General features: G+C 44.5%; 1 protein-coding gene across 9 annotated transcripts in view; it reads left to right on the top strand.

Annotated features, from left to right (window-relative positions):
- IQSEC1 (IQ motif and Sec7 domain ArfGEF 1) overlaps positions 1-21,947 on the top strand; it is a 723,956-nt gene that overhangs the window by 620,622 nt on the left and 81,387 nt on the right. For all 9 annotated transcript variants that reach the window (XM_075006130.1, XM_075006129.1, XM_075006127.1 and 6 more), the window contains one exon: positions 15,158-15,440. In XM_075006130.1, coding sequence (XP_074862231.1) covers positions 15,158-15,440 — 283 coding nt within the window. The remainder of the gene's footprint in view (positions 1-15,157; positions 15,441-21,947) is intronic.

The following is a 21,947-nucleotide window of genomic DNA, read 5'->3' as shown; positions in this document are numbered from 1 at the left end:
GTCATGTTTGAAATGACAAATGGCTGCTTTATAAAATGGCGTATGATTTTTAGGTTTGCTTTTTGTGTGGAGGGTAAGTATTCTTTTGATGCGTGTACAACATCCATTAGCATTAACGTGCTTTGCCCATGAACGCTAAGAGACCGTATCTGACACCAACTACCTTTCTCTAGGAAAGTTCCCAAAATGTTACTTTTTCATTAGCTCCTTTTGCAACATAAAACTAGGTTATAGTTTTATAACCTAGATCTTAATAATCTTTATAACCTAGATCTTTATAATCTTTTTGGTTTTTTAATTTAAAGTGCAGAATAAATTCATTGTTCAATTAAACTTTTCATAGAAAGCTGAGAATCCTAGTTTACTGTTCAGGAACATCCTGTAAACATTCTAAATTTGCCAGAATTATCAGGACGTTGTTAAGACTCACAAGTAGAGTGACCATATTTTCCTACTCCAAATATGGGACACCTTTGGGAGGCAGCTCCCTGGCTGCCCAATGCCATGGGGCACCAGAGGGGGCCGGTTGCCCCACAGTGGAGCTCCCCATTTGCAGGGGTTGTTGCCCTGAAGAAGGAGTGGGATTTGCCAGATAACCCAGGTACCAGGAACTTGGGGAATCGCCCTGGATTCCCCATGTCTCCAACTGCAGGGAACAGGTCTGCAGCCCCACCAGTGCAGCTCCCAGCTTCTCCCCAAGCTGCAGGGAGCTGGCAACAGGGCTGTGCCCCTGCCAGTGAGGCTCCCAGTTTCTCCCCAAGCTGCAGGAAACAGGGGTCTCCCTGGCTGGAGGGCTGGCTTGTTGGCAAATTTTGTATTTGCCTTTATTATAAGGTTTTTGTTGCAAATTTCTCAAAAATGGAACAGTAAGTCCTATCTGTTTTATTTCTTGAGATAAATCTAAAATTAATAAAATCAACTGATTTATGACAAGATTTTGATGTGATTTTGAAGGTTGTTTATTTTAGTTTTAGCAGAAGCAACTGAATTTGAGAAAGCTTTCTAAATAAAAGAAGTTGAGCAATATTTCTTTCCCAGATCAAAATTTTTGTCATTCTCCAGGAATGAGGTCATTTGCAAGGACTTGGAATTTTGTGACATCACAAATTTAAAGAGAGATTAGTTATGCAGCTTGTTAGCATTGCTGCTGCTTTTGAGGAGGGGAAGTTAAACTGTTTTGTTAATGCATCATTAACTAGCATATTTCAAAATAGAAGTGGGAATGAGCTAGATTCTTACCAGTTGTAAATGTTGCTAACCACATAACTCCACTCACTTTATCTCACCAGTTGAAAATGGATTGGAAATATTTTGGTATAGAAAGAAGTAGAAGGTATGAAAGCAGTCAACATGCAATGTTTATAGGAAGAGTTCTGCATTTTAAAGGCTACTTTTAAAATGTCTCACATGAAGTAATTTGAGATAATCCACCATGTTTAACAGAACTTTAATGAAGTGGACTTCCTCTCTCTCATTAGAAAGCACCAGAGGCCTATAAATCTAACCCTGTTTTGAAGAACTGGGGTGCACTTTAATGTCAAATAATTGTCAAAATTAAGTTACGTGCAGTGTGGCATAGCTTTGCTTTGCTTTGCTTTCAGCCTCATTGTGTGTGTTTGCTTTATACATTTGAGATAACTGTGGTCTCAGACTTGGGATTTAAATACAAGACCTTGTGACTGTCATAAGCACCGAATTGTTTGAGAACTCCTTTTCTTAGGTTATCGCTCTGTGTGGAATGTCAAGACTTTGACCTGAACATTTTTTGCCACTCTAATGCTTTTCTCAGGCGTCATCTCAGGAGGGTCTAACTGTAGCAGTTGCTTCTGCAGCTGCTATTCCATTTCTCTGTATGAGTGACTTCAAGTCAGTTCCATTGATGACTTCTGGCTACATAGTGCTTTCCTTGAACCAGGTGTGAGAAGATGAATACATTTCAAGGCAGTATTTATAATTAGTAGGAACTACAAGAGCCATCGACACCTAGAGCACAAAGATACATACATGATATAAAACCGACAGGCAATTCAGCTCCCCTTCCAGATTTTTGAGTACTTAGTAATATTTATTTTTAAAACTAGGACAGATATTTTGGTGTGGAATACTTTCCAACAATGGTGTTCTTCTACAAAGTCATCCGGTGTGATTTGCATTTAAACCCTCTTCAACAAGTCTCAATGACAAATTCCTCAAGTGCCTACTTATTCCAATTCTGGATTTTGTGGTAGTGCTTGTGGATAGATGTGCCACTATGACAAGAAGAACAAAAGTAAGCTTGTGAAATTGTCTTTCCTGTTTGACTTTCATACAGTATGTTTGTATGCATTCTGCTGGAGAGATGATTTGAACAGATTTGGGGAGGAGGTAGGAAAAAAATGAGAGCCAGAGAAGTGGCAGATTTGACTGAAGAATTTCCCCAACTGATATCAGTGGAAAAAGAATGTGAGGGATAGACCAAGTTGGTGCCTTGTCTCTTTTAGGTATTTGTGGAATCCTAGGGGGCTTGGTGGTTTAGGAGATTGGAAGTTGTGTTATCTAGTGGGTTTGAGTCATGTGGGGCCCCTGTGTTCTGTTTCTAACTCTGCCATTTACTTGCTTTATAACCTTGAGCAAGTCACTTAATATTCCTTGGGAAAGATGTATAGGTTTGAGATCCTTGAAGGAAATGCCCTATAGAGGAGCAGTGTCTCACTGATATTGTAATAGCATGTAGAGAGGCCTGCTTCTCTAGGTTATTCATCTGACTCCAGCTCATGAGAGTAGTGACTTAAAGGTATAATGATGGTAGAACAGGGATCTGTTCTAATTAAGATTAGTGGTTTCCACCCAGTTGTCAGTGAACAACTACCCAAAATAAATACTAGGGAAAAAAAAAACTACAGCCAACGATATCAGAAATTGTTCAAACAGGCCAACAACTGTCTAGTCAGGAATAATGAACTTTTCCTCTTGTCCCTAGAAATGGTTCTTCCAGACCAGAACTGAAGTTTCTGGAGGTGGTTTGCACTGCCACGCCTCATGCTGTACTTGATCAGTGATAATCAAGAGTGTATCCTGAGCACTAAAAATTATATTTTAAAAAGGAGAATGTGAAGAACGTCTTCTTTCTAGTGACTGCTTTGTATATGTCGAGAGGGGAGTTTTTACAGACTTCATCTTTCACACAGGGTCCAATTGCACATTGAATCCTGGGGAAAATAAACTGTCTAGAGTTTTGCTTTATACAAGCTTAGTACAGTTCTTACTGGCTTATTCACAGAAAAGCTTCAGACAGCTTCAGCTGGCATAAGGAGTGGAATAATGGAGATCCTGGATCAGCTCCCAAATGTGGGTAAGGTACAGGATGCTCACATCATGAATCCAGAAACTGAAGGGAGAAAAGAGGACTCTGTATTGGTTAAGTCTTTTTTATCCAGCCACCAGTTGGCAGACTCAACAGAAAGATTGCAGTTCCCAGGGCTAGGGTTTGTTTGCATTTCCTTGCAAAATATTTTTGGTCTGGCAATAAGGAAGCAAATGGCCTGGTCACGGCAAGCTAATGTGAATGCTTTAACTGTCACAGTGGAATACGTTTCTGGAAAAATGTAGAATCCTACTTTTTCTGAATAAGAAACTCAGGCATAAATATTTTATTAGGATTTGTTTTAATTCAGATTGTGCAGACTGGCTGGAGTCTGGACTGCCCTTCCTGACAAGTAATGTTTAACCCCAGCCATGCTTTAGAAATTGTCTGCTTCCTGTGGAACAGAATGTAAGTACTGGCATGGGCAAGCTGAGTGTTGTTTTTTGGGTTTTTTTTGTTTTGTTGTGTTTTGTTCTGATGTCAACTAGGAAGTCAAGAAGTTGTCTGTTCTTCAGCGTTTCAGAAACTACAGAATTTTACTGTGCATGCATTAGAATTATTGTTCATTTTTATGGTTCTAAAACATTATGGCAAAATATCGAAGACCGGAGAGCTACCCATAAGCTTATGAAAGAAGCAGTAAAAACGGGGATTACTACATTGTGGTGGGAAATGGGTCCCAGCCAGGGGACACCCTTCTCTGCTGTACCCCATGGGCTCAGAACTGTATAGGGGAGACCTGCCTCCTGAGATTCTGGGGACACTGGAACCCAGATGATTTCCATCTGTATGCAGGTTTTGGTGAAAACTGCTGAGAATAGCCAGCAGGAGCAGAAACAGGCAAAGCAAAGTTCTCTGGGCATTCCATTCAGCACTGTAGAGCAATATTTCTTGCGCTGCGGCTGCATCTACATTACAAGAGAAAATTGAATTTAATTGTTAGCTTGATTTTACCACGTGACTGTCTTCACTGTAAAGACTATAAGCTCAATTTTGGGTGCAGTAATATCAAGGTTACAAAATGACAATTACCTGATGGGTGTAGTGTCAAGCTCGAATTCAAAAGCTTGCTTAAATGCAGGTATGGAAGTGCCATGTCTTAAAAGCGAATTAGCCTCCAGACATGTCCCGTATGTAACCCATAACACCCCTTTCAGTGCCCTGCTCTGGCTTCTCCTCTCCAGTAACGGGAAAAGCCTGAATTTCCAAGTGGGAGCACCAAGCCTTTAGCTGTGGGCTCATGTTAGTATGACAGCCTGAGAAATGGCTTCTTTCTGTCTATGCTGTTAACAGTGTGAGTGCATCTACCCATTCAAATGGCCCCTGCAGGTGTTCGCAGTTCTGTCTGTACACTTGCTATTTTTTTCTGCACTGCCTGGTGCTAGCCCTTGACATGCCGTACCACACGTCAACAAGGCTGTACTAGGGGTTGTGCTTGCATAACACACTAAGAAACTACTTCTCAGCAGTTTACATTTGTGTGTGAACCCCCTTCCCTCCCGCACAGGTGCTATGCAGTCTGGGTATTTTCCACGCTCTGCCACTTCACGTGGGTTTCCCCCAACCCAACCCAATAAAAGGATGTGCCTGCCATTTGGCGCTGACGGTGCTGCCAGTCACGCCACATTCCACCCTGTTTTGTCTGTCGAGGCTGTAAGCCTTTCAGGGCAGGGGTCAGCTATACTCTGTGTTTGTACAGTGCCTAGTGCAATAGGGCCCTGCTTTGGCCTGGCCCTTAGGCTGCGTCTGCACTACAAAGTAAATTTGAATTTAAGGCAGTGAGCTCGATATCACCATGTGACTGTCTTCACTGTAAATACCATTAGCTCAATTTAGGGAGCGCTAATATCGATCTCATAATATCTTTGGTACCTGCTGGGTGTAGCATCAAGCTTGAATTCAAAAGTTCAGGTAAAGGTCAGTGTGCAATTTATTAGCCACCAGAGGTGTCCCGTATGTAACCCACAATGGCCCACAGTGCTCCACTCTGGCGGCTGCTCTGCGGATGCACAGGAATTAGGTAATGAGAAGACTGAATTTCAAATCAGGGCCAGGAAGCCTGTGGCTGTGGGCTCATGTTTGTAAGAGAGTCTGAGAAATGTCTTTCTTTCCTTGCTGTGAGTGCATCTACCCATTACAAATAGCCCCAGCACAAAGTTTGTGGTTCTGTCTCTACACCTGGTATTTTTATCTGCACTGCCTGGCGCCAGCTGCTGCCCTGCCACACCGTGTGGGAGCTGGTCTGTTTTGGGAGTTGTGCTTGCATAAGAAGCTGAAAAACTTTTCAGCTGTTTACATTTGTGCATGTCCCCCATTCCTCTGTAGGCATAACTGGGGTCCTTCCCACGATCAGCCACATCACATGGGTACCCCCCAACCCAACAAAAGGATGTGTCTGCCATTCCGTGCTGACTTTGCTGCCAGGCAGCACCATGTCCTGGCTTGCGCACATTTAGGGTTCCAAGGGTGGGAAAGAATTTTGGGGGCTTCCAGCTGCCAGGGGGAAGTCTCCCCTGGCGGCTAAGATTTTTGGTGGCTTGCTGCCACCAGGGGGCAACTACTTCAACTGCCCCCCCCCCCCGCCCCAAAAGGTTTTCAGGGCCTTTCTGCCGCCATGGGGAATTCTCCTCTGATGGTTAAGATATTTGGGGACAACTACTTTAACTGCCCCCCCACTGAAATCCCCCCGTGCCCAGCAAGGACCCTGGGGGCTTGCTGCCTCCAGGGGGAAGTCTCCCGTGGCGGCTAAGATTTTCAGGGGCAGTGGAACATTTCAACTGGCTCTGCAGCTGCAGACCACAGCCTCCATCTCCAAAAATACTTTGAGGCTTGCTGCCCATTGCAGACACATGCGTCATTTGGCAAAATCTTTAATATTTCATTTATTAATTTTTTGCTAAACTTTCCTATTCTCTTTCTTCATGGCCAGAGCACCATGCAGCCCGAAGGGCATGGTCCAGAATTGAAAGAGTCCAAAAGGAGTGGAGAAAGCCATCTTCTCCTGGACTCCAGCGTGAGGGGAATTTGCCAATAGCCCTTCGTTAGGTCGAGAGTAGTAATGTTTTCTGTCTCCCCAAGCCGATCAAGCAACTCATCCACAGGGGCATTGGGTAGAGTTTAGACACTGCATTCACCTTCTGAAAGTGGATACCAAAATGGGTGCTCTCATCTGGCTTGGACTAGGACTATTGGGCTTTTTCATTCACTGAAGAACTCCTCAGTTACCCCCAGGGACACAGGTTAAACCATAAAATAAACTATTTACTTTGAAGAACTGTGCCCTGTGTTTTCTAGGGGGAGCTGTGTACATGTGGGGGGAGGGTAAGTGGGGAGAACTATTTACATGTGTGTGGGGAAGGTGAACAGGGAGAACTATTCACATGAGTTGGGGGGAAGGTGAACAGGGAGAACTATTCACATGAGTTTGGGGGAAGGTGAACAGGGAGAACTATTCACATGAGTTGGGGGGAAGGTGAACAGGGAGAACTATTCACATGAGTTTGGGGGAGGGTGAACAGGCAGCTGGGGTGGGGGGCCCCAACCCTCCACGGGGCTTGATGGCCAGGAGCCCCATCGCCTGTGCCTGCCCCTTCCTCCCTGGGTCCGAGGGACCCGCAGGGGCTGGCAGCATGGGGAGGTAGGGTCACGGCTTGGACATGGTCCCCACGCCTGTGCTGGGCTTGGCACGGCGCCTGGACCTCCAGCTGTCCGGCTCTGGCCAGCAGGGTGTGGGCCAGGTGGACGAGGCTGGCCAGGGGGGAGTGGGAGAGGGAGCCAGGGCCTCAAGCCTCTGGGGGGGGCAGCGTGGGGGAGGCTGGGGGATTGGGGCGGAGGGGAAAAGCTGGGGGTGAGGGGACGCACAGACGACAGGGGCATGGGGGAGGAGTGACGGGGGGGCGTGGGTGTGGGAGTGACCCATGATGGAGCAGTGGCAGCGGCCAGGTGGCTAACCACAGCCTGGATGAGGTTGTCCAGGTTGGAAGCCACCCGGTCCCATGCCTGCCACTCCCTGACAAGCCACTCCCACATGACACCAGTCAGCTCCTTCAGGACGGATGTGTGGGCAGTGTCCCCTGCTGCCTCCTCCCCTGCCTGGTGGCACCGGGGGAGGGACCGGAGGCAGCCTCATGCTATCCCTGTCTGGGGCCTGGGCTGCTCCCCCTCGCCCTCCAGGGTAGGGCTCCCCAGGAGTATCATGGGACTGGTCTGTCTGTGGTTGCTGGAGTTGTGGAGATATGAGGGGAAAGGAACAGGCCATTAGTCCCAATGAGGGGCCCCCTCAACACCATCCACACCATCCTGGCGGTCCTGCAGGGACTGCATCTGGAGTTCCCCATCTGGGGGGAGCACTGTCTCTCTCCTGCCCCCCTCGGTCCCTCCGTGGCATGGCAGCCTGAGGTACTGTCCAGGCCACATGGTGCTGAGTGCCACACATCGGTCCTGTCTGGCCCGCCTGTGCTGTGGGGCTGATGTCCCTGTGGGTGGACTGCAGCCCCCCTGGGCAGGGTAGCACGCCCATGGCCGCCCACATGCATGGCACATACCTGTAGGTCCCTTCAGGAGCTCAAGGGAGACACAATCCGAGGGGGGCCAGGCTGGATGGGCCTGAGGGGTCTTCAATAACAAGGGCCCCCTCACTCAAGCTCTTGTCATTGCTGGTGTCTGGGATCCGTGGTGGCCGCCTGCGGGTGGCTGGAGTTCTGGGGCGGTCCTCTCCCTTGGTCGCCATCCCCTCCAGCTCCGTCGGGGGGTCTGCCATGTCAAGGTACACGGCCGGGGGTCCCGCCTCCTTGAGCCCAAAAAGGCAGTCGAGATCTTTAAAGCAGGGGCAGCTAGTGGGCGCTGCCCCTGACTGCTGGTGGGTGCTGCCCCGACCCCCCAGCCGTGTCCCGAGCCCGAAAGTAGGCCTGATAGAGCTCCTTCACTTTGGACCTCACCTAATGTGGGGTCCGGGTGGGGTGACCCTGGCTGGTGAGGCCCTTGGTGAGGCACTTGAATGCGGGTGCATTTTGGCGCTGGAGCCCTGTCTGCCCAGCGGGTGAGGACGTCGTGTAGCTTGGTGTCGGTCCCGGAGGGGGCCCGGTGCTTGGGGGTCTGGCTCCCCTCCTGGGAGGACTCCCCGGTGTCTTTGGGGGGCCCCTGGGGTGGGTGGAGGTTGGGGCGCTGGCCATGGTGCCAGGGATGCTGGTAGGCGGACTGGAGAGTCACCCTTGCTGGATGGCTGCGCAGCATCATGGGTTCCCTGCTGCCTGCACGCTCTCAGCTTCCTGCCTGAGGGCTTCTGGGAGCCTGCGTCCTGAAATGTGGCTGGACCCTGGAGCATAGAGCTCCGCTTGTGCTGTGAGTGGCGCTGCTGCCTGCCAGCTGATCATGGTCATGGAGGACCTGCTACGCTTGCACTCTTTTGAAATTATCTTTCCAAAGAGGGCACTTTTTCCATCCTGGGTGTGGAGGACCAACTTCAAAGAACGGGGAAGTCTATTCTGCACTTCACTGTAAATATGTTTTCATGGTTACAGGCTAGTTGGTAGGTTGCTCATTGAAAATCTGCATTCATAGAATTCCGGGGCTGGAAGGCACCTCACAAGGTCATCTAGTCCAGCCCCCTGCCTAAAGCTAGATTAACCCCAACTAAATCATCCCAGCCAGGACTTTGTCAAACTAGGACTTAAAAACTTCTAGGAATGGTGATTCCACCGCCTCTTGTGGTGACACATTCCAGTGCTGCACCACCCTTCTGGTGAAACAGTTTTTCCTAATATCCAACCTAGACCTGTCCCTCTGTAACTTAAGACCTTTTTCTGTCATGTGTCGCTACTGAGCACAGCTTCTCTCCATACTCTTTGGAGCCCTCCTTCAGGAATTTGAAGGCTGCTGTCAAATTGCCCCTCACTCTTCTCTTCTGCAAACTAAATAACTCCAAATCCCCCAGCCTCTCCTCATAGGTCATGTGCTCCAGCCCCCTAATTGTTTTCATTGCCCTCTGCTGAACCCACTGCAATGCATCCACATCCTTTCTATACTGGGAGGCCCAGAACTGGACACAATACTCCAGATGTGGCCTCACCTGTGCGGAATGGAGGGGAATAATAACTTCTCTAGATCTGCTGGAAATGCTCCTCCTGTGCCGTTAGCCTTCTTGGCTACAAGGGCACTCTGTTGATTCATCTCCAGCCTCTCATCCCCAGGTCCTTTTCTGCTGCACTGCTACGTAGCCAGTGGGTCTCTACCCTGTAACAATGCTTAGGATTCTTCCATCCCAAGTGTAGGACTCTGCACTTGTCCTTGTTGAACCTCATCAGATTTCTTTTGGTCCAGTCCTCCGTTCATGCTTTGCTCCAATGCAGCCCTTCATGGGGGAGCAGCGGACATGTCTCTGGGCAACTGGCCACTGACCTGTGCTGTGCCTTTTTGGTCCTGCAGCATTCAGCACAGCTACAAGGGTACATGGAGACTTCTCCAACAGAGCCACTCACTAATGGTGATCAGCTGAAGCAGGGTGAGTACTTCAGGTGAGATTGGTAAACAGGCCAACTGGCTGGCAGGTAAAAGAGGGACGGGAGTCAGCAGGAGAAAGTGGGTGACCAAAGCAGTAAAAGGATTTAGAAAGGCTGGTTCACCAGGCCACCACATAGAAAGTGGAAAAGAGTAAAGGCAAGAAAAGAGCTAATATACGTGGGAAGAAGGAGAAAGGACAGGGAACACAGCCTGAGACCAGTGCAGGGAACAAAAAGTGTGCGTGCATGCTCATCCCTCGCTATATGAGCACAACTGGTTCCCAAATTTCTGCTCATAGGTGAAAACTCAGAGTGACACTAAATTCCCATTAAGATGCATGTAAAAGTCTCCAGTTTGTTCCAAGTGCTTCTAACTTGACATAAACCAGTTGAGTTTAGGTACTTTTCTGATGTATTTGAATAGTTTGGCAGCAGAAATAGGATATAGTGTATGTAGAACAGCGATTCCCAACCTATTGGTCCCATTAGATTTGTTAAGCGTCACCAGCTGGGCAGTTCCCAGCTGAATGTGGCTGTTAAAGAAGCCATTTGCAGTATCTTAACACTGCTGCCTTGGGCAGGTATCTATCAGCAGAGATAGCTTTGCTGGAGATGGCCACTATCTCTATCACTATGGATGGCAATTACCTTATACCTAGGTGCTGAAATCTTAACCCTTGAGTTAATTAGCTTTAACAACTGTTACTTGCTGGGAGCACGAGGGCTGGGGGAGCCACCCAGCCTAGCAGACCTAGTGAAGTGGCTGTGGGATGAGGAGGAGTGTCTAATGCTGGGGCCGTTTAGGGATGCGGGGGAGGGAAGTCTAAGACTGGGGTAAGTTTGGGGCTGCAGGGAGAGTCTAAGGCTGAGGGCAGTTTGTGGCTGCTGAGGGGCTCTAAGGCTGGGGGTGGTTTGGGGCTGCTGGCCAGGGGGTTAAAACCTGGCTGAGGGTGAGGTCTGCAGGATGGCGGGCTGTGGGGAGGGGCTAATACAGTAACCCCTGAATAACTCAAATTTTCCTGCAAGGGGAGGGAAGCCAGGAACCACCAGGGCTGGTCAGTTTTCTGGCCCCCACAATGGCAGGAGCTGGGAACCAGGGGCAGGCTGGTTCCAGTCTCCCCATGGCTTGCGGGGCGGGAAACTGATCAGCTCATGGCTGGTCAGTTTCATGTTCCCACCAGTGGAGGGGAGGGAACCACGCTAAGAACCTTCTCCCTCTCTTCCCCCAGCCTAAAGGCTGTCAGATAGTTACATGTCTGAGGGAGGGGAGGGAGAAGGTTCCAGCCGCCAGGTTCCAGCTGTGGGTCTTCCCACACCCCAGACGGGGACCCCGTGACCGGAGCGGAGCCAGCCACAGGGCTGCGGGTTTCCCCACCCCTCCCACGAGGGACCTTGCAGCTCGCTCATATAAGCGGGGGAAGTTCACTCGTTTTGTGAACAAAGTTATATATGTATGTCCCTCATTTTAGCGAGTACTCATAAGTGAAGTATTTGTGAAACGAGCGATGAGCGTATTTCTTGGTAGGGAATGGGGAAGCTCCAGGTGACTTCCCCCAGTTCAGTGGGAAGTGAGGTAGGTGGGAGAGGGGAGCCTGCATAAAGCCGGTAGGGCAGTCTGACTCCAGCCAGGGAGTTGCCAGAGGAACTGAAAGACCGGTCTCTTAGCTCCTTATGTCAGCAGAAATGCTCCATTGGAGATACGTACCACCAACCCCAGTAAGGTAGGGTGGACATTCATAACTGCAGGGGTGAGCATGTGGGGGAGGGCAGGCTCCCACGGGGAGACATAAAATTTAATAAGAGGGGTGCAGCATGATTGGCTGCTGGGCCTCAGGTTCATCCATCTCATTAAAAATGTTGAAATACGTTACTATTTTTATGTCTGTGTAGTCACTTATTTACCGGTTGGTAAAGTTTTTACATTTTCTACGTATTTTCTTACATATGCCGAAAAGGTGGGGTTTTTAATATATGAAATTTCTGTCGCCTTGGATTACATTGGACAGGTTGGGGGGCCCTGCTGATTGCAGGGACGAAAAGTGCGGTCTGAGGTAAAAAATTTTCTCAGCCCTGCACTACTGCAATAACTGCTCTAGTGGCTATAAGTCAACCTAACGTAGGTTACCGTGACTTATATTTCTAGGATAGCTGTACATGGCTCTTCTCCCTTTGACAGACTTAGAGCTGGATCAGTCTTGAAGGAAATGAGCTACCTTTAATATTGTGGTTCTCAGCCTGGAATACAGATACGCAGGGGTGGGGGTACTCAGTCTTCTGCAGGTACGGCAACTCATCTAGATATCTGCCTAGTTTCACAACAAGCTGTGGGAAAAGCACTCGGCAAATCAGTATAAAATAACTTTCATACAATGGCTTGTTTTTATAGGAGAAGGGAGTGCTGCTGAAGTGTGAGTACAACATTTATGTTCCAGTTGATCACCTTTATAATTATAGTACTAGAGAGGAAGCCGTGCTAGTCTATATACTATCAAAACAAAAAGCAGTCAAGTAGCACTTTAAAGACTAGCAAAATAGTTTATTAGGTGAGCTTTCGTGGGACAGACCCACTTCTTCAGACCAGAGCCAGACCAGAACAGACTCAATATTTAAGGCACAGAGAACCAAAAACAGTAAGCAAGGAGGACAAATCAGAAAAAGATAATCAAGGTGAGCAAATCAGAGAGGGGAGGGGTCGGGGGGGTCAAGAATTAGATTAAGCCAAGTAATAATAATTTTATAATTATATGCTAAAAATGAGAAGGTGAGAAATTGTCAGTTAACGTACTCCTGTGACACTTGTATTTTTTTCTGATGGAGGAGGAGATGATCCTCATCAGCCCATTACTGGTGGGGAAACAAGACCTACTCTCTTCACGGTCACAAGTCTGTTAAATGCATCATAAGATGGGGCAATGTGCAACCCAGTAATAGTTTGGAGAAAATGATGTCTGCTGTCCTTAATACCACACACACACATCACGTTTATTAAAACGTTCATGCTTGTGCTTTAATAAGGAGAGAGGAGAAGTGTGTGTTTGACAGCCAGGCTGTATCTTTTATTTTGTTCTCAGTCCGACACGTGTGTATGCACGCACAGCCCCTTACATTAGTGGGCAAGGAAGGTGGGGAAGAAGAAATCCTTCAAATGTGCGGAGCAGGTCTGGCTTGCTTACTTGAAAAGTCTCTCATACATTGTGCAGAAGTCTGCATGTTGTAAAAGATAATCACTGCTCTGCTGCTTCAAAGGTCAAGCACATGGTAGCAGGGAGTGGGTTTAAGACTAAAATGAGATTAGTCATACCAATCATTCAGGGGTTGTATTTACTGCGGGGGGAAAAAAAATAAACTAAAATATAAATAAAGAAACCAAAAGGACTTTAGAAAATCAGTGCCTTGGCTCCCAAAGATGAAGTCTTTCAAGTCAGTACTGTAACTTTTTATTCAGTAAGTCAGTAGGTCAGTAAGAAGCCATGTACTGAACGAATCATCATTAAAATGTCCGTGTGGTAGTCATCAGAGTAAAAGGATTATTAAACATTTTACAATTTAAGATGGGAGGAGGACAAAGACATCAGAGTTAAGAAAGGAAAAATATTGAAACCTTGTGACATTCTGGCATCTCTTGTCATAATTGGAGTATAAAACAAAGTTAATGTGCTTGTGCTGAAACTACTTACATGGATAGATTTTAATTAAGACCTTACTGGTTACAAACACATGCTGTCTAACAATTCAACCCTCAACTGGAAAAATACTTCTTAATGCTGAAAGAGGCATTGTGATGCAGTTTGGTGAGGAAATCCTCAGTGGAATTTATTAAGATGGAAAATGTAAGTGTAAGTTTGTTTGTTTTTTTTAACATGTGGCTTCATATTTTCAATGCCAGTTACTAAAGTTGGGATAATTAATCTTTTTTAAATTGAAACCCAGCTGTATTTTTAGGGAAGGGGATTTAGTTTTCTGTTAGTCTCCTGTTGGGAAAAAGTGATTGCTATATAGACAGAAATCTTTCCAAATGGTTTAAAAATACCTTTTTGTGTGTGTGGATAGTCGCATTTTGATGAGCAAAGAAAGAGGAATTGCTTTCAGCTTTAAATGTTTTTAGAAATAGTTTGAGAAATCTAAGGGTCTTTTTTTCCCCACTTATACAAGTACACACTGTTCAAACCAGGAGAGTTTTGAGAGTGTTAACCTTGATTTGTTCTGGCAATGCAATCCCCTGGAGTATGTTCTTTCAGAAATCACTCTGTACTTTGAACTGCTGAAGGAAATGCTGTGATGTGTGTCCAACAGGGGTCATACCATTTCATTTCTAAGAGACAAAAGGAAAGCTTCTTGTATGTTTTTGTATGTGACGTACATGAAAGTAACTCATGAGTGTAAAGCTGGCTGAGATAAGTAAAATTTTTGGTTTTTGAGAGTCCCGCTGTGTCCGTTCTTAAAACAAAAGGTAGGTAGGAGAAGTGTGTTTCAGTGCACACAATCAGAATGGAGTGTTGCTGAGTCTCTTGAAAACCAGTATAAGTGAAAATCCATTTCCTATCAACATTATGTGTAAGCAGGATACATAAATTTGAAATCTGTCAGTGGTTGATTTGACCTATATGAGTAAGAAATATGGCATCCTGTACTGTTAGAGTTTCCTAACACAGATGGAAAGAATCCATCTCTTGGGGTATTTTAAAACTGGATTGGACTAAGTTCTACAAAAGATAGTGTTGGAGTAATTCTGTACTGGCAGAGAAATTAATTACCCTAATACATCTTTTTTTCCCCCATCTTTAATTTCTATGAATGCATTGTACATAACAGGCCACAGAAAACCCCATACTTACTTTGGGTGAGGGGGAAAGTAATCTTTTTATGCTGCATTGAAACTTGAAGATGTGACCTTAATTTTTATATTTAGTCCTACATGACAAAAATATGAAAATACATTTGTGGTTTTGCAGTGGACCAAAGTAGAAATGAATGTGAAGTGCTCCTTTTGGAAATATTCCTTTTTTGCCTATAAACGCCCAAAGGAGTTGTTGCTAAGATTGGTACGTGAAGTTAAATAAAACAGGAAATCTCACTTTAGCAGTCTCAAAAGACCTCTATATGAAAACCAAAAATCTGCTTAAGTGAATTTGTGGTAGTTAACCTGTCACCTGCATGACCCTACGGTATAAATAATTAAAGGTGAATTTTAACGAATGGTGAATTAAGTCTGGATAATCTTAAGCTAAATAAAGCTGTACTTATAGTTAACTGCTGTGAATTGTTTGTGTATAATACTTACTGGAGACTTCCCCCTACCCTTTCTGTGTTTATCTAGTGTTGAAGGCGAAGCTCCAAGTAGTGAAACTGGCACATCTTTGGATAGTCCATCTACTTACCATCAAGGACCTATAACCCATAGTTCATCTATAAGCCCAGACCATTACGACCATTCTGCTTATGGGCTATATTCTGTCTCCCCTGGGCAGCAAAGATCTCGGAGGCCTAAGCTTCAGCATTCAACATCAATACTGCGAAAACAAGCAGAGGAAGAAGCTATTAAAAGGTCAAGGTCTCTTTCTGAGAGCTATGAACTCTCCTCAGATCTACAGGATAAGCAGGTATTTGAATTATCTTGCTTTATTTATGAATAAGACAGAAGGGCCTGTGTGCCAACAAAAAATACTTTTGCAAGGTTCAGGTGTGTTGCTGAAAATGGTGCCTTTTCATTTGTCTGAATCCAAGTCATTCAACTACACCGGCTGTGAACTATTATTCAAATTCCATCCCTTCCACTCTGCTTTTTCTTTGGCTCACTGAGGCAACAGCCAAAATTATATTAATAACAAATATGGCATTTTTTCCATAGTGAAACTTATTCTCCCAGTGTTTATGATTTCATGCATTTGGCTTATATTATGTTCATGGCCTGAAACAATGCAATGTTTTCCTCATAAAATACATAACTTTAAACTTGGAATGGCTTTGGTGCTATTGAAAGAAAGAAAGGAAAAGACTACTTCCTGCGTACAAAAAACAAGCAGTCCTGTAGCACGTTAAAGACTAACAATTTTATTAGATATTTTTTGTGGGTAAAACCTGATGAAGATCTGATGAAGTGGGTCATTTATTTAATAAATGAAACTGTTAGTCTTTACAGTGCCACAGGGCTGTGTGTTTTTTTGTGAAGCTACAGACTGAGGTGGTTTCCTCTGTAGATGCAATAAATTGGAACTGCTAAATCCTGAGTTGCTCATTCAGTTTTTAACTCAGTCGGGCAATGCTCCATTTGACTTCACTAAAACCTGAGTGGAAACTGCCAGCAGTTCAGGATATGTCTCTAAAAAGACTGCTTTTTTATTTTTTTTTCCTTTTCTAAATGTATGAAACTTGAAATGTGACTATTATAATGATGAAGTGGGTCTTTGCCCATGAAAGCTTATGCTTCATAATATCTGCTAGTCTATAAAGTGCCACAGGACTTCTTGTTGTTCTCGAAGATACAGGCTAACATGGCTACCTCTGTGACATTATAATATATGTTAATAGTAGACTTGTTTGAAGTGTTTTACCTTACGTGTTCTCTCCAGTATCATAGAATACTGGGACTGGAAGGGACCTTGAGAGGTCATCGAGTCCAGTCCCCTGCCCTCATGGTAGGACCAAGTGCTGTCTAGACCATCCCTGATAAACATCTATCTAACCTGTTCTTAAATATCTCCAGAGATGGAGATTCCACAACCTCCCCAGACAATTTATTCTAGCGTTTGACCACCCTGACAGTTAGGAACTTTTTCCTAATGTCCAACCTAAACCTCCCTTGCTGCAGTTTAAGCCCATTGCTTCTTGTTCTATCCTCAGAGGCCATGAAGAACAAGTTTTCTCCCTCCTCCTTGTGACACCCTTTTAGATACCTGAAAACCACTATCATGTTCCCCCCTCAATCTTTTTTTCCAAATTTAAACAAACTCAGTTCTTTCAGCCTCCACATCTTTCTTGAAATGTGGTGCCCAGAACTGGACCCAATATTCCAACTGAGGCCAAAGCAGCGCAGATTAAAGCAGAAGAATGACTTCTCATGTCTTGTTCACAACACACCTGTTAATGGGTCCCAGAATCATGTTTGCATTTTTTGCAACAGCACCACACAGTTGACTCATATTTAGCTTGTGGTCCACTATAACCCCTAAATCCCTTTCTGCCGTACTGATTGTTCCTTTCTAAGTGGAGCACTTTGCCTTTGTCTTTATTAAACTTCATCCTGTTTACCTCAGACCATTTCTCCACGTTGTCCAGATCATTTTGAATTCTGATCCTATCCTCCAAAGCAGTTGCAACCCCTCCCAGCTTGGTATCATCTGCAAACTTAATAAGTGTACTTTCTATGCCAATATCTAAATCGTTGATGAAGATATTGAACAGAACCGGTCCCAAAACAGACCCCTGCGGAACCCCACTTGTTATACCTTTCCAGCAGGATTGAGAACCATTAATATCTACTCTTTGAGTACAACTATCCAGCCAGTTTTGCACTCACCTTATAGTAGCCCCATCTAAGTTGTATTTGCCTAGTTTATTGATAAGACTATCACGTGAGACCGTGTTAAATGCCTTACTAAAGTCTAGGTACACCACATCTACCACTTCTCCCTTATCCACAAGGCTTGTTATCTTATCAAAGAACGCTATCAGATTGGTTTGACATGATTTGTTCTTTGCAAATCCATGATGGCTGTTCCCTATCACCTTACCACCTTCCAAGTGTTTGCAGATGATTTCTTTAATTACTTGTTCCATTATCTTTCCTGGCACACAAGTTAAACTGACTGGTCTGTAGTTTCCTGCGTTGTTCTTATCCTCCATTTTATAGATGGGCACTATATTTGCCTTTTCCCAGTCTTCTGGAATCTCTCCTGTCTCCCATGATTTTCCAAAGATGATAGCTAAAGTTTCAGATACCTCTTCTATCAGCTCCTTGTGTATTCTAGGATGCATTCCATCAGGCCCTGGTGACTAGCAGACATCTAACTTTTCAAAGTATCAGAGAGATAGCCATGTTAGTCTATATCTTTGAGAACAACAAGAAGTCCTGTGGCACCTTATAGACTAGCAGATATTTTGGAGCATAAGCTTTCATAGGCAAAAACCCGCTTCATCAGATGCATCATCCGATGAAGCGGGTCTTTGCCCACGAAAGCTTATGCTCCAAAATATGTTAATCTGTAAGGTGCCACAGGACTTCCTGTTGTTCTCTAACTTTTCTAAGTGACTTTCAACTTGTTCTTTTGTCATTTTATCTTCTAAACCTACCCCTTTCCTGGTAGCATTCGCTATGTTAGGCATTCCTTCTTCAGACTTCTCGGAGAAGATCGAAACAAAGGAGTCATTAAGCATCTCTGCCATTTCCAAGTTTCCTGTTACTGTTTCTCCCTCCTCACTGAGCAATGCGCCTACCATATCCTTGTTCTTCCTCTTGCTTCTAATGTATTTATGAAAAGTCTTCTTGTTTCCCTTTATGCCTGTAGCTAGTTTGAGCTCATTTTGTGCCTTTGCCTTTCTAATCTTGCCCCTACATTCCTGTGTTGTTTGCCTGTATTCATCCTTTGTAATTTGTCCTGGTTTCCTTTTTTTATATGATTCCTTTTTTATTTTGAGATCATGCAAGATCTCCTGATTTAGCCAATGTGGTCTTTTGCCATATATTTTCTATCTTTCCTATGCAGCGAAATATCTTGCTTTTGGGCCCTTAATAATGTCCCTTTGAAAAACTGCCAACTCTCCTCAGTGTTTTCCCCTGAGTCTTGCTTCCCATGGGACCTTACCTACCAGCTCTCTGAGTTTACCAAAATCTGCCTTCCTGAAATCCATTGTCTCTATTTTGCTGTTCTCCCTTCTACCCTTCCTTAAAACTGTGAATTCTATGATTTCATGATCACTTTTACCCAAGCTGCCTTCCACTTTCAAATTCTCAATCAGTTCCTCCCTATTTGTTAAATCAAATCTAGGACAGCTTCCCTCCAGTAGCTTTTTTAACCTTCTGAAATAAAAAGTTGTCTCCAATGCAGTCCAAGAACTTATTGAATAGTCTGTGGCCTGCTGTGTTAGTTTCCCAACATATATCTAGATGGTTGAAATCCCCCATCACCACCAAATCCTGGGCCCTGGATGACTTTGTTAGTTGTTTAAAAAAAGCCTCATCTACCTCTTCCACCTGGGTAGGTGGCCTGTGGTAGACTCCTAGCAGGACATCACCCTTGTTTTTTACCCCTTCTTGCCTAACCCAGAGACTCTGAACACATCCGTTTCCTATGTCCATCTCCACCTCCGTCCAAGTGTATACGTTTAATATATAAGGCTACACCTCCTCCCTTTTTCCTTTCTATCCTTCCTGAGCAAGCTGTACCCTTCCATACCAACATTCCAATCATGTATCATCCCACCAAGTTGCTGTGATGCTAACGATGTCATAGTTAATATTTATTTATTAGCACACCCTACTTATTACCCATACTTCTTGCATTTGTATATAGGCACCTAAGATATTGATTTGATCTTGCCCTCCAAGTTTTGCCCTGACCCTCCTTTTTCTTTGCCATTATAGCCTGTGCTCCCTCCCATTTCCAGCCTATCTCCCAGTTCTCCATGTTCTCTACTTACCCGTGGGCTTTGCTCCCCTGTCCCCCTCGAACCTAGTTTAAAGCCCTCCTCACTAGGTTAGCCAGTCTGTGTCCAAATAGGGTCTTCCCTCTCCTTGAAAGGTGAAGGCCATCTCTGCCTAGCAGTCCTTCCTGGAATAGCGTCCTGTGGTCAAGGAAGCCCAAAGCCCTCCTGGCGACACCATTTGCAGAGCCAGGCATTCGCCTCCAGGATGCACCTGTCTCTGCCTGCGCCCCTACCTTTGACAGGAAGGATTGAAGAGAACATCACGTGCACCCCAAACTCCTTCACCCGTACTCCCAGAACCCTGTAGTCACTCTTGATCCGCTCAGTGTCACACCTCACAGTGTCATTAGTGCCCACATGGATGAGTAGCATGGGGTAATAGTCAGAGGGCCGTCATTGACAGTGTGTGTCATTTTTGAATCATAATTTCATAATTTATGAGGGTATGTTTGTTGTATGTGGGTATGTGTTCATTGTTTTAGTTTTGTTGACTAACAGGTGTGTAATAATTTGTACACCAGTCCATAAAGGTTTTGCCACAGAGATCGTATTTACCATACATTATTTTGTTTACTGAGTCATGCACTAAGCCATATGTTGGTTTCTTTTAATATTTGTTGTGACATTCATAATTGGCTAAAAAAACAAGCACATTATCTAAAAGATAAGATACTTTAGACAGGACTAGAATTAAGTTATTTAATAAAAATGACACAGGATGCATATTGCAAGACAGATGCACTGCAAAAGAACATGCAGCCTGTTTCTGGCTTACAACTTTATACACCAGACATCATTGTATTAGTTATACTGAAACAGACAAGGTTTTCCAATTTAACAATGGTCATGATCAATTAAATACTATTTTCCACCTCATTTTTAATCAGATAAAGTATTTGTAGGAATGACATTAAAAGGCAGATTCTGGTACATGCTATGCCCCATTGACCAAACCATTTTATAGTTTTTATTTTATTCATTGAGCTGTACCTTGATCTGTGAAACACAAAAGCATGTCACGGTATGTAGAGAAGAGAGAGTGAGCTGCTCACAATATTTAGCCATGTACTGATAGTGAGTGCCAAAAATAAGGGCTCCAGTTTGCAATTTATTTAAACAATGAGACATAGCTCCTGTGTGCCAAGTTAACATCATCAAATTGCAACATGGAGAGCCACACTCTGAGCTGTGCCTCACAGGTGCAGGCCAGGGTTGTGAGGTAAGTGTGGTTTTAAGTCAAATTCTGGGTCAGGCTAGGGGAGTGTCCAGCCATCAGTGCAAGTTAGAGCAGCCACAAAGGCTGTTCTAACTACGCCAGCACTGAAATGGCCATTTATGGTTCTGGCATCCCTGGCACACACCTACACCAGGGACTGCTATAGAGCTCTAGACTAGCTGAAGAGGCCTCTTCCACTGCAGATATTCCACAGGATCTGATTTCATCTGCTTCCTGCCATGAGGGCAGGGGGCTGGTCTCGATGACCTCTCAAGGTCCATTCCAGTCCTACTATTCTATGATTCTGTGGTGTCATCTTAATAAAGAGTATGGGCTGTACATGTTGCATCATGAAACGTGAATCTGGCATCACAAACATATAATGAAGGATGACAATCCTTCAACACAATATAAATATGTGGCAGATCACTTTCCTGGAAAACTTTATTTGCAGTCATGAAAAATATTTGAGATATTAGCAAATCCAGGCAAGGGTTCATCAGAAAGCAAGATAAATAGTAGAAAGATATTACAAAATGTAGCTACAGGTCTGGTGGGCAATCATGTGATTTCCCCTCCCCTCTGCACCTCTCCCTCTCCCAACGCCCAAATGCTTGTCAAGCAAAGGGCTCCGGAGAAAGCAATTGATCCTGGAATATTTGACGAGTAATCATCATCATCTGGGTGTGGCTAAAGGATAATAACCTTAGGATGTTTTAAGGAAAAACAATCCTTGCTGACTCTTGGGGAAATATATTTTATGAAATGTCAGCATTAGTTTTACTGTTTCTTTTGAATTAGTAGTAGTAGCTTTTAAGGACAGCAAATGTCATGAATTATTCATACAGTATTTTGAGATTAATGCAAATGAATATCCTCCCAAATGAAATTGTACGTATTAATTTGTGTGGTTGGCTATTAATGGATATAGTAGTAAATATATTTGACAGGATTTGAGTGGTTATGATAATGCTAGGTCATAATAATAAACATTCATGATGTCCAGAACATTTTATCAACATCCTCTCAGTATCACTGCAAAGTAGATAAATCAGTGTTGTCTCCATTTTACCGATGAGAAAACTGAGGTAGACTGTTTTAAGTGTCCTGTTTAAAGTCAAGTTAACTTAGATACACGTCTGTTTCATTGCTTCTTTAGTTTGCTTGAAATAGTTGCAGGTTATAAAAAATGAGCGAGAAGGTACATTAAGCACCCTGCAGCTACAACCAGGCGCTTGGAATAGCTTGT

This window comes from Carettochelys insculpta, chromosome 11 (assembly GCF_033958435.1).
Source record: "Carettochelys insculpta isolate YL-2023 chromosome 11, ASM3395843v1, whole genome shotgun sequence".
NCBI classification, from domain to species: domain Eukaryota; kingdom Metazoa; phylum Chordata; order Testudines; family Carettochelyidae; genus Carettochelys; species Carettochelys insculpta.
Note: the sequence above shows the minus strand (reverse complement) of the source record. Positions and strands in the feature narration are given on the sequence as shown.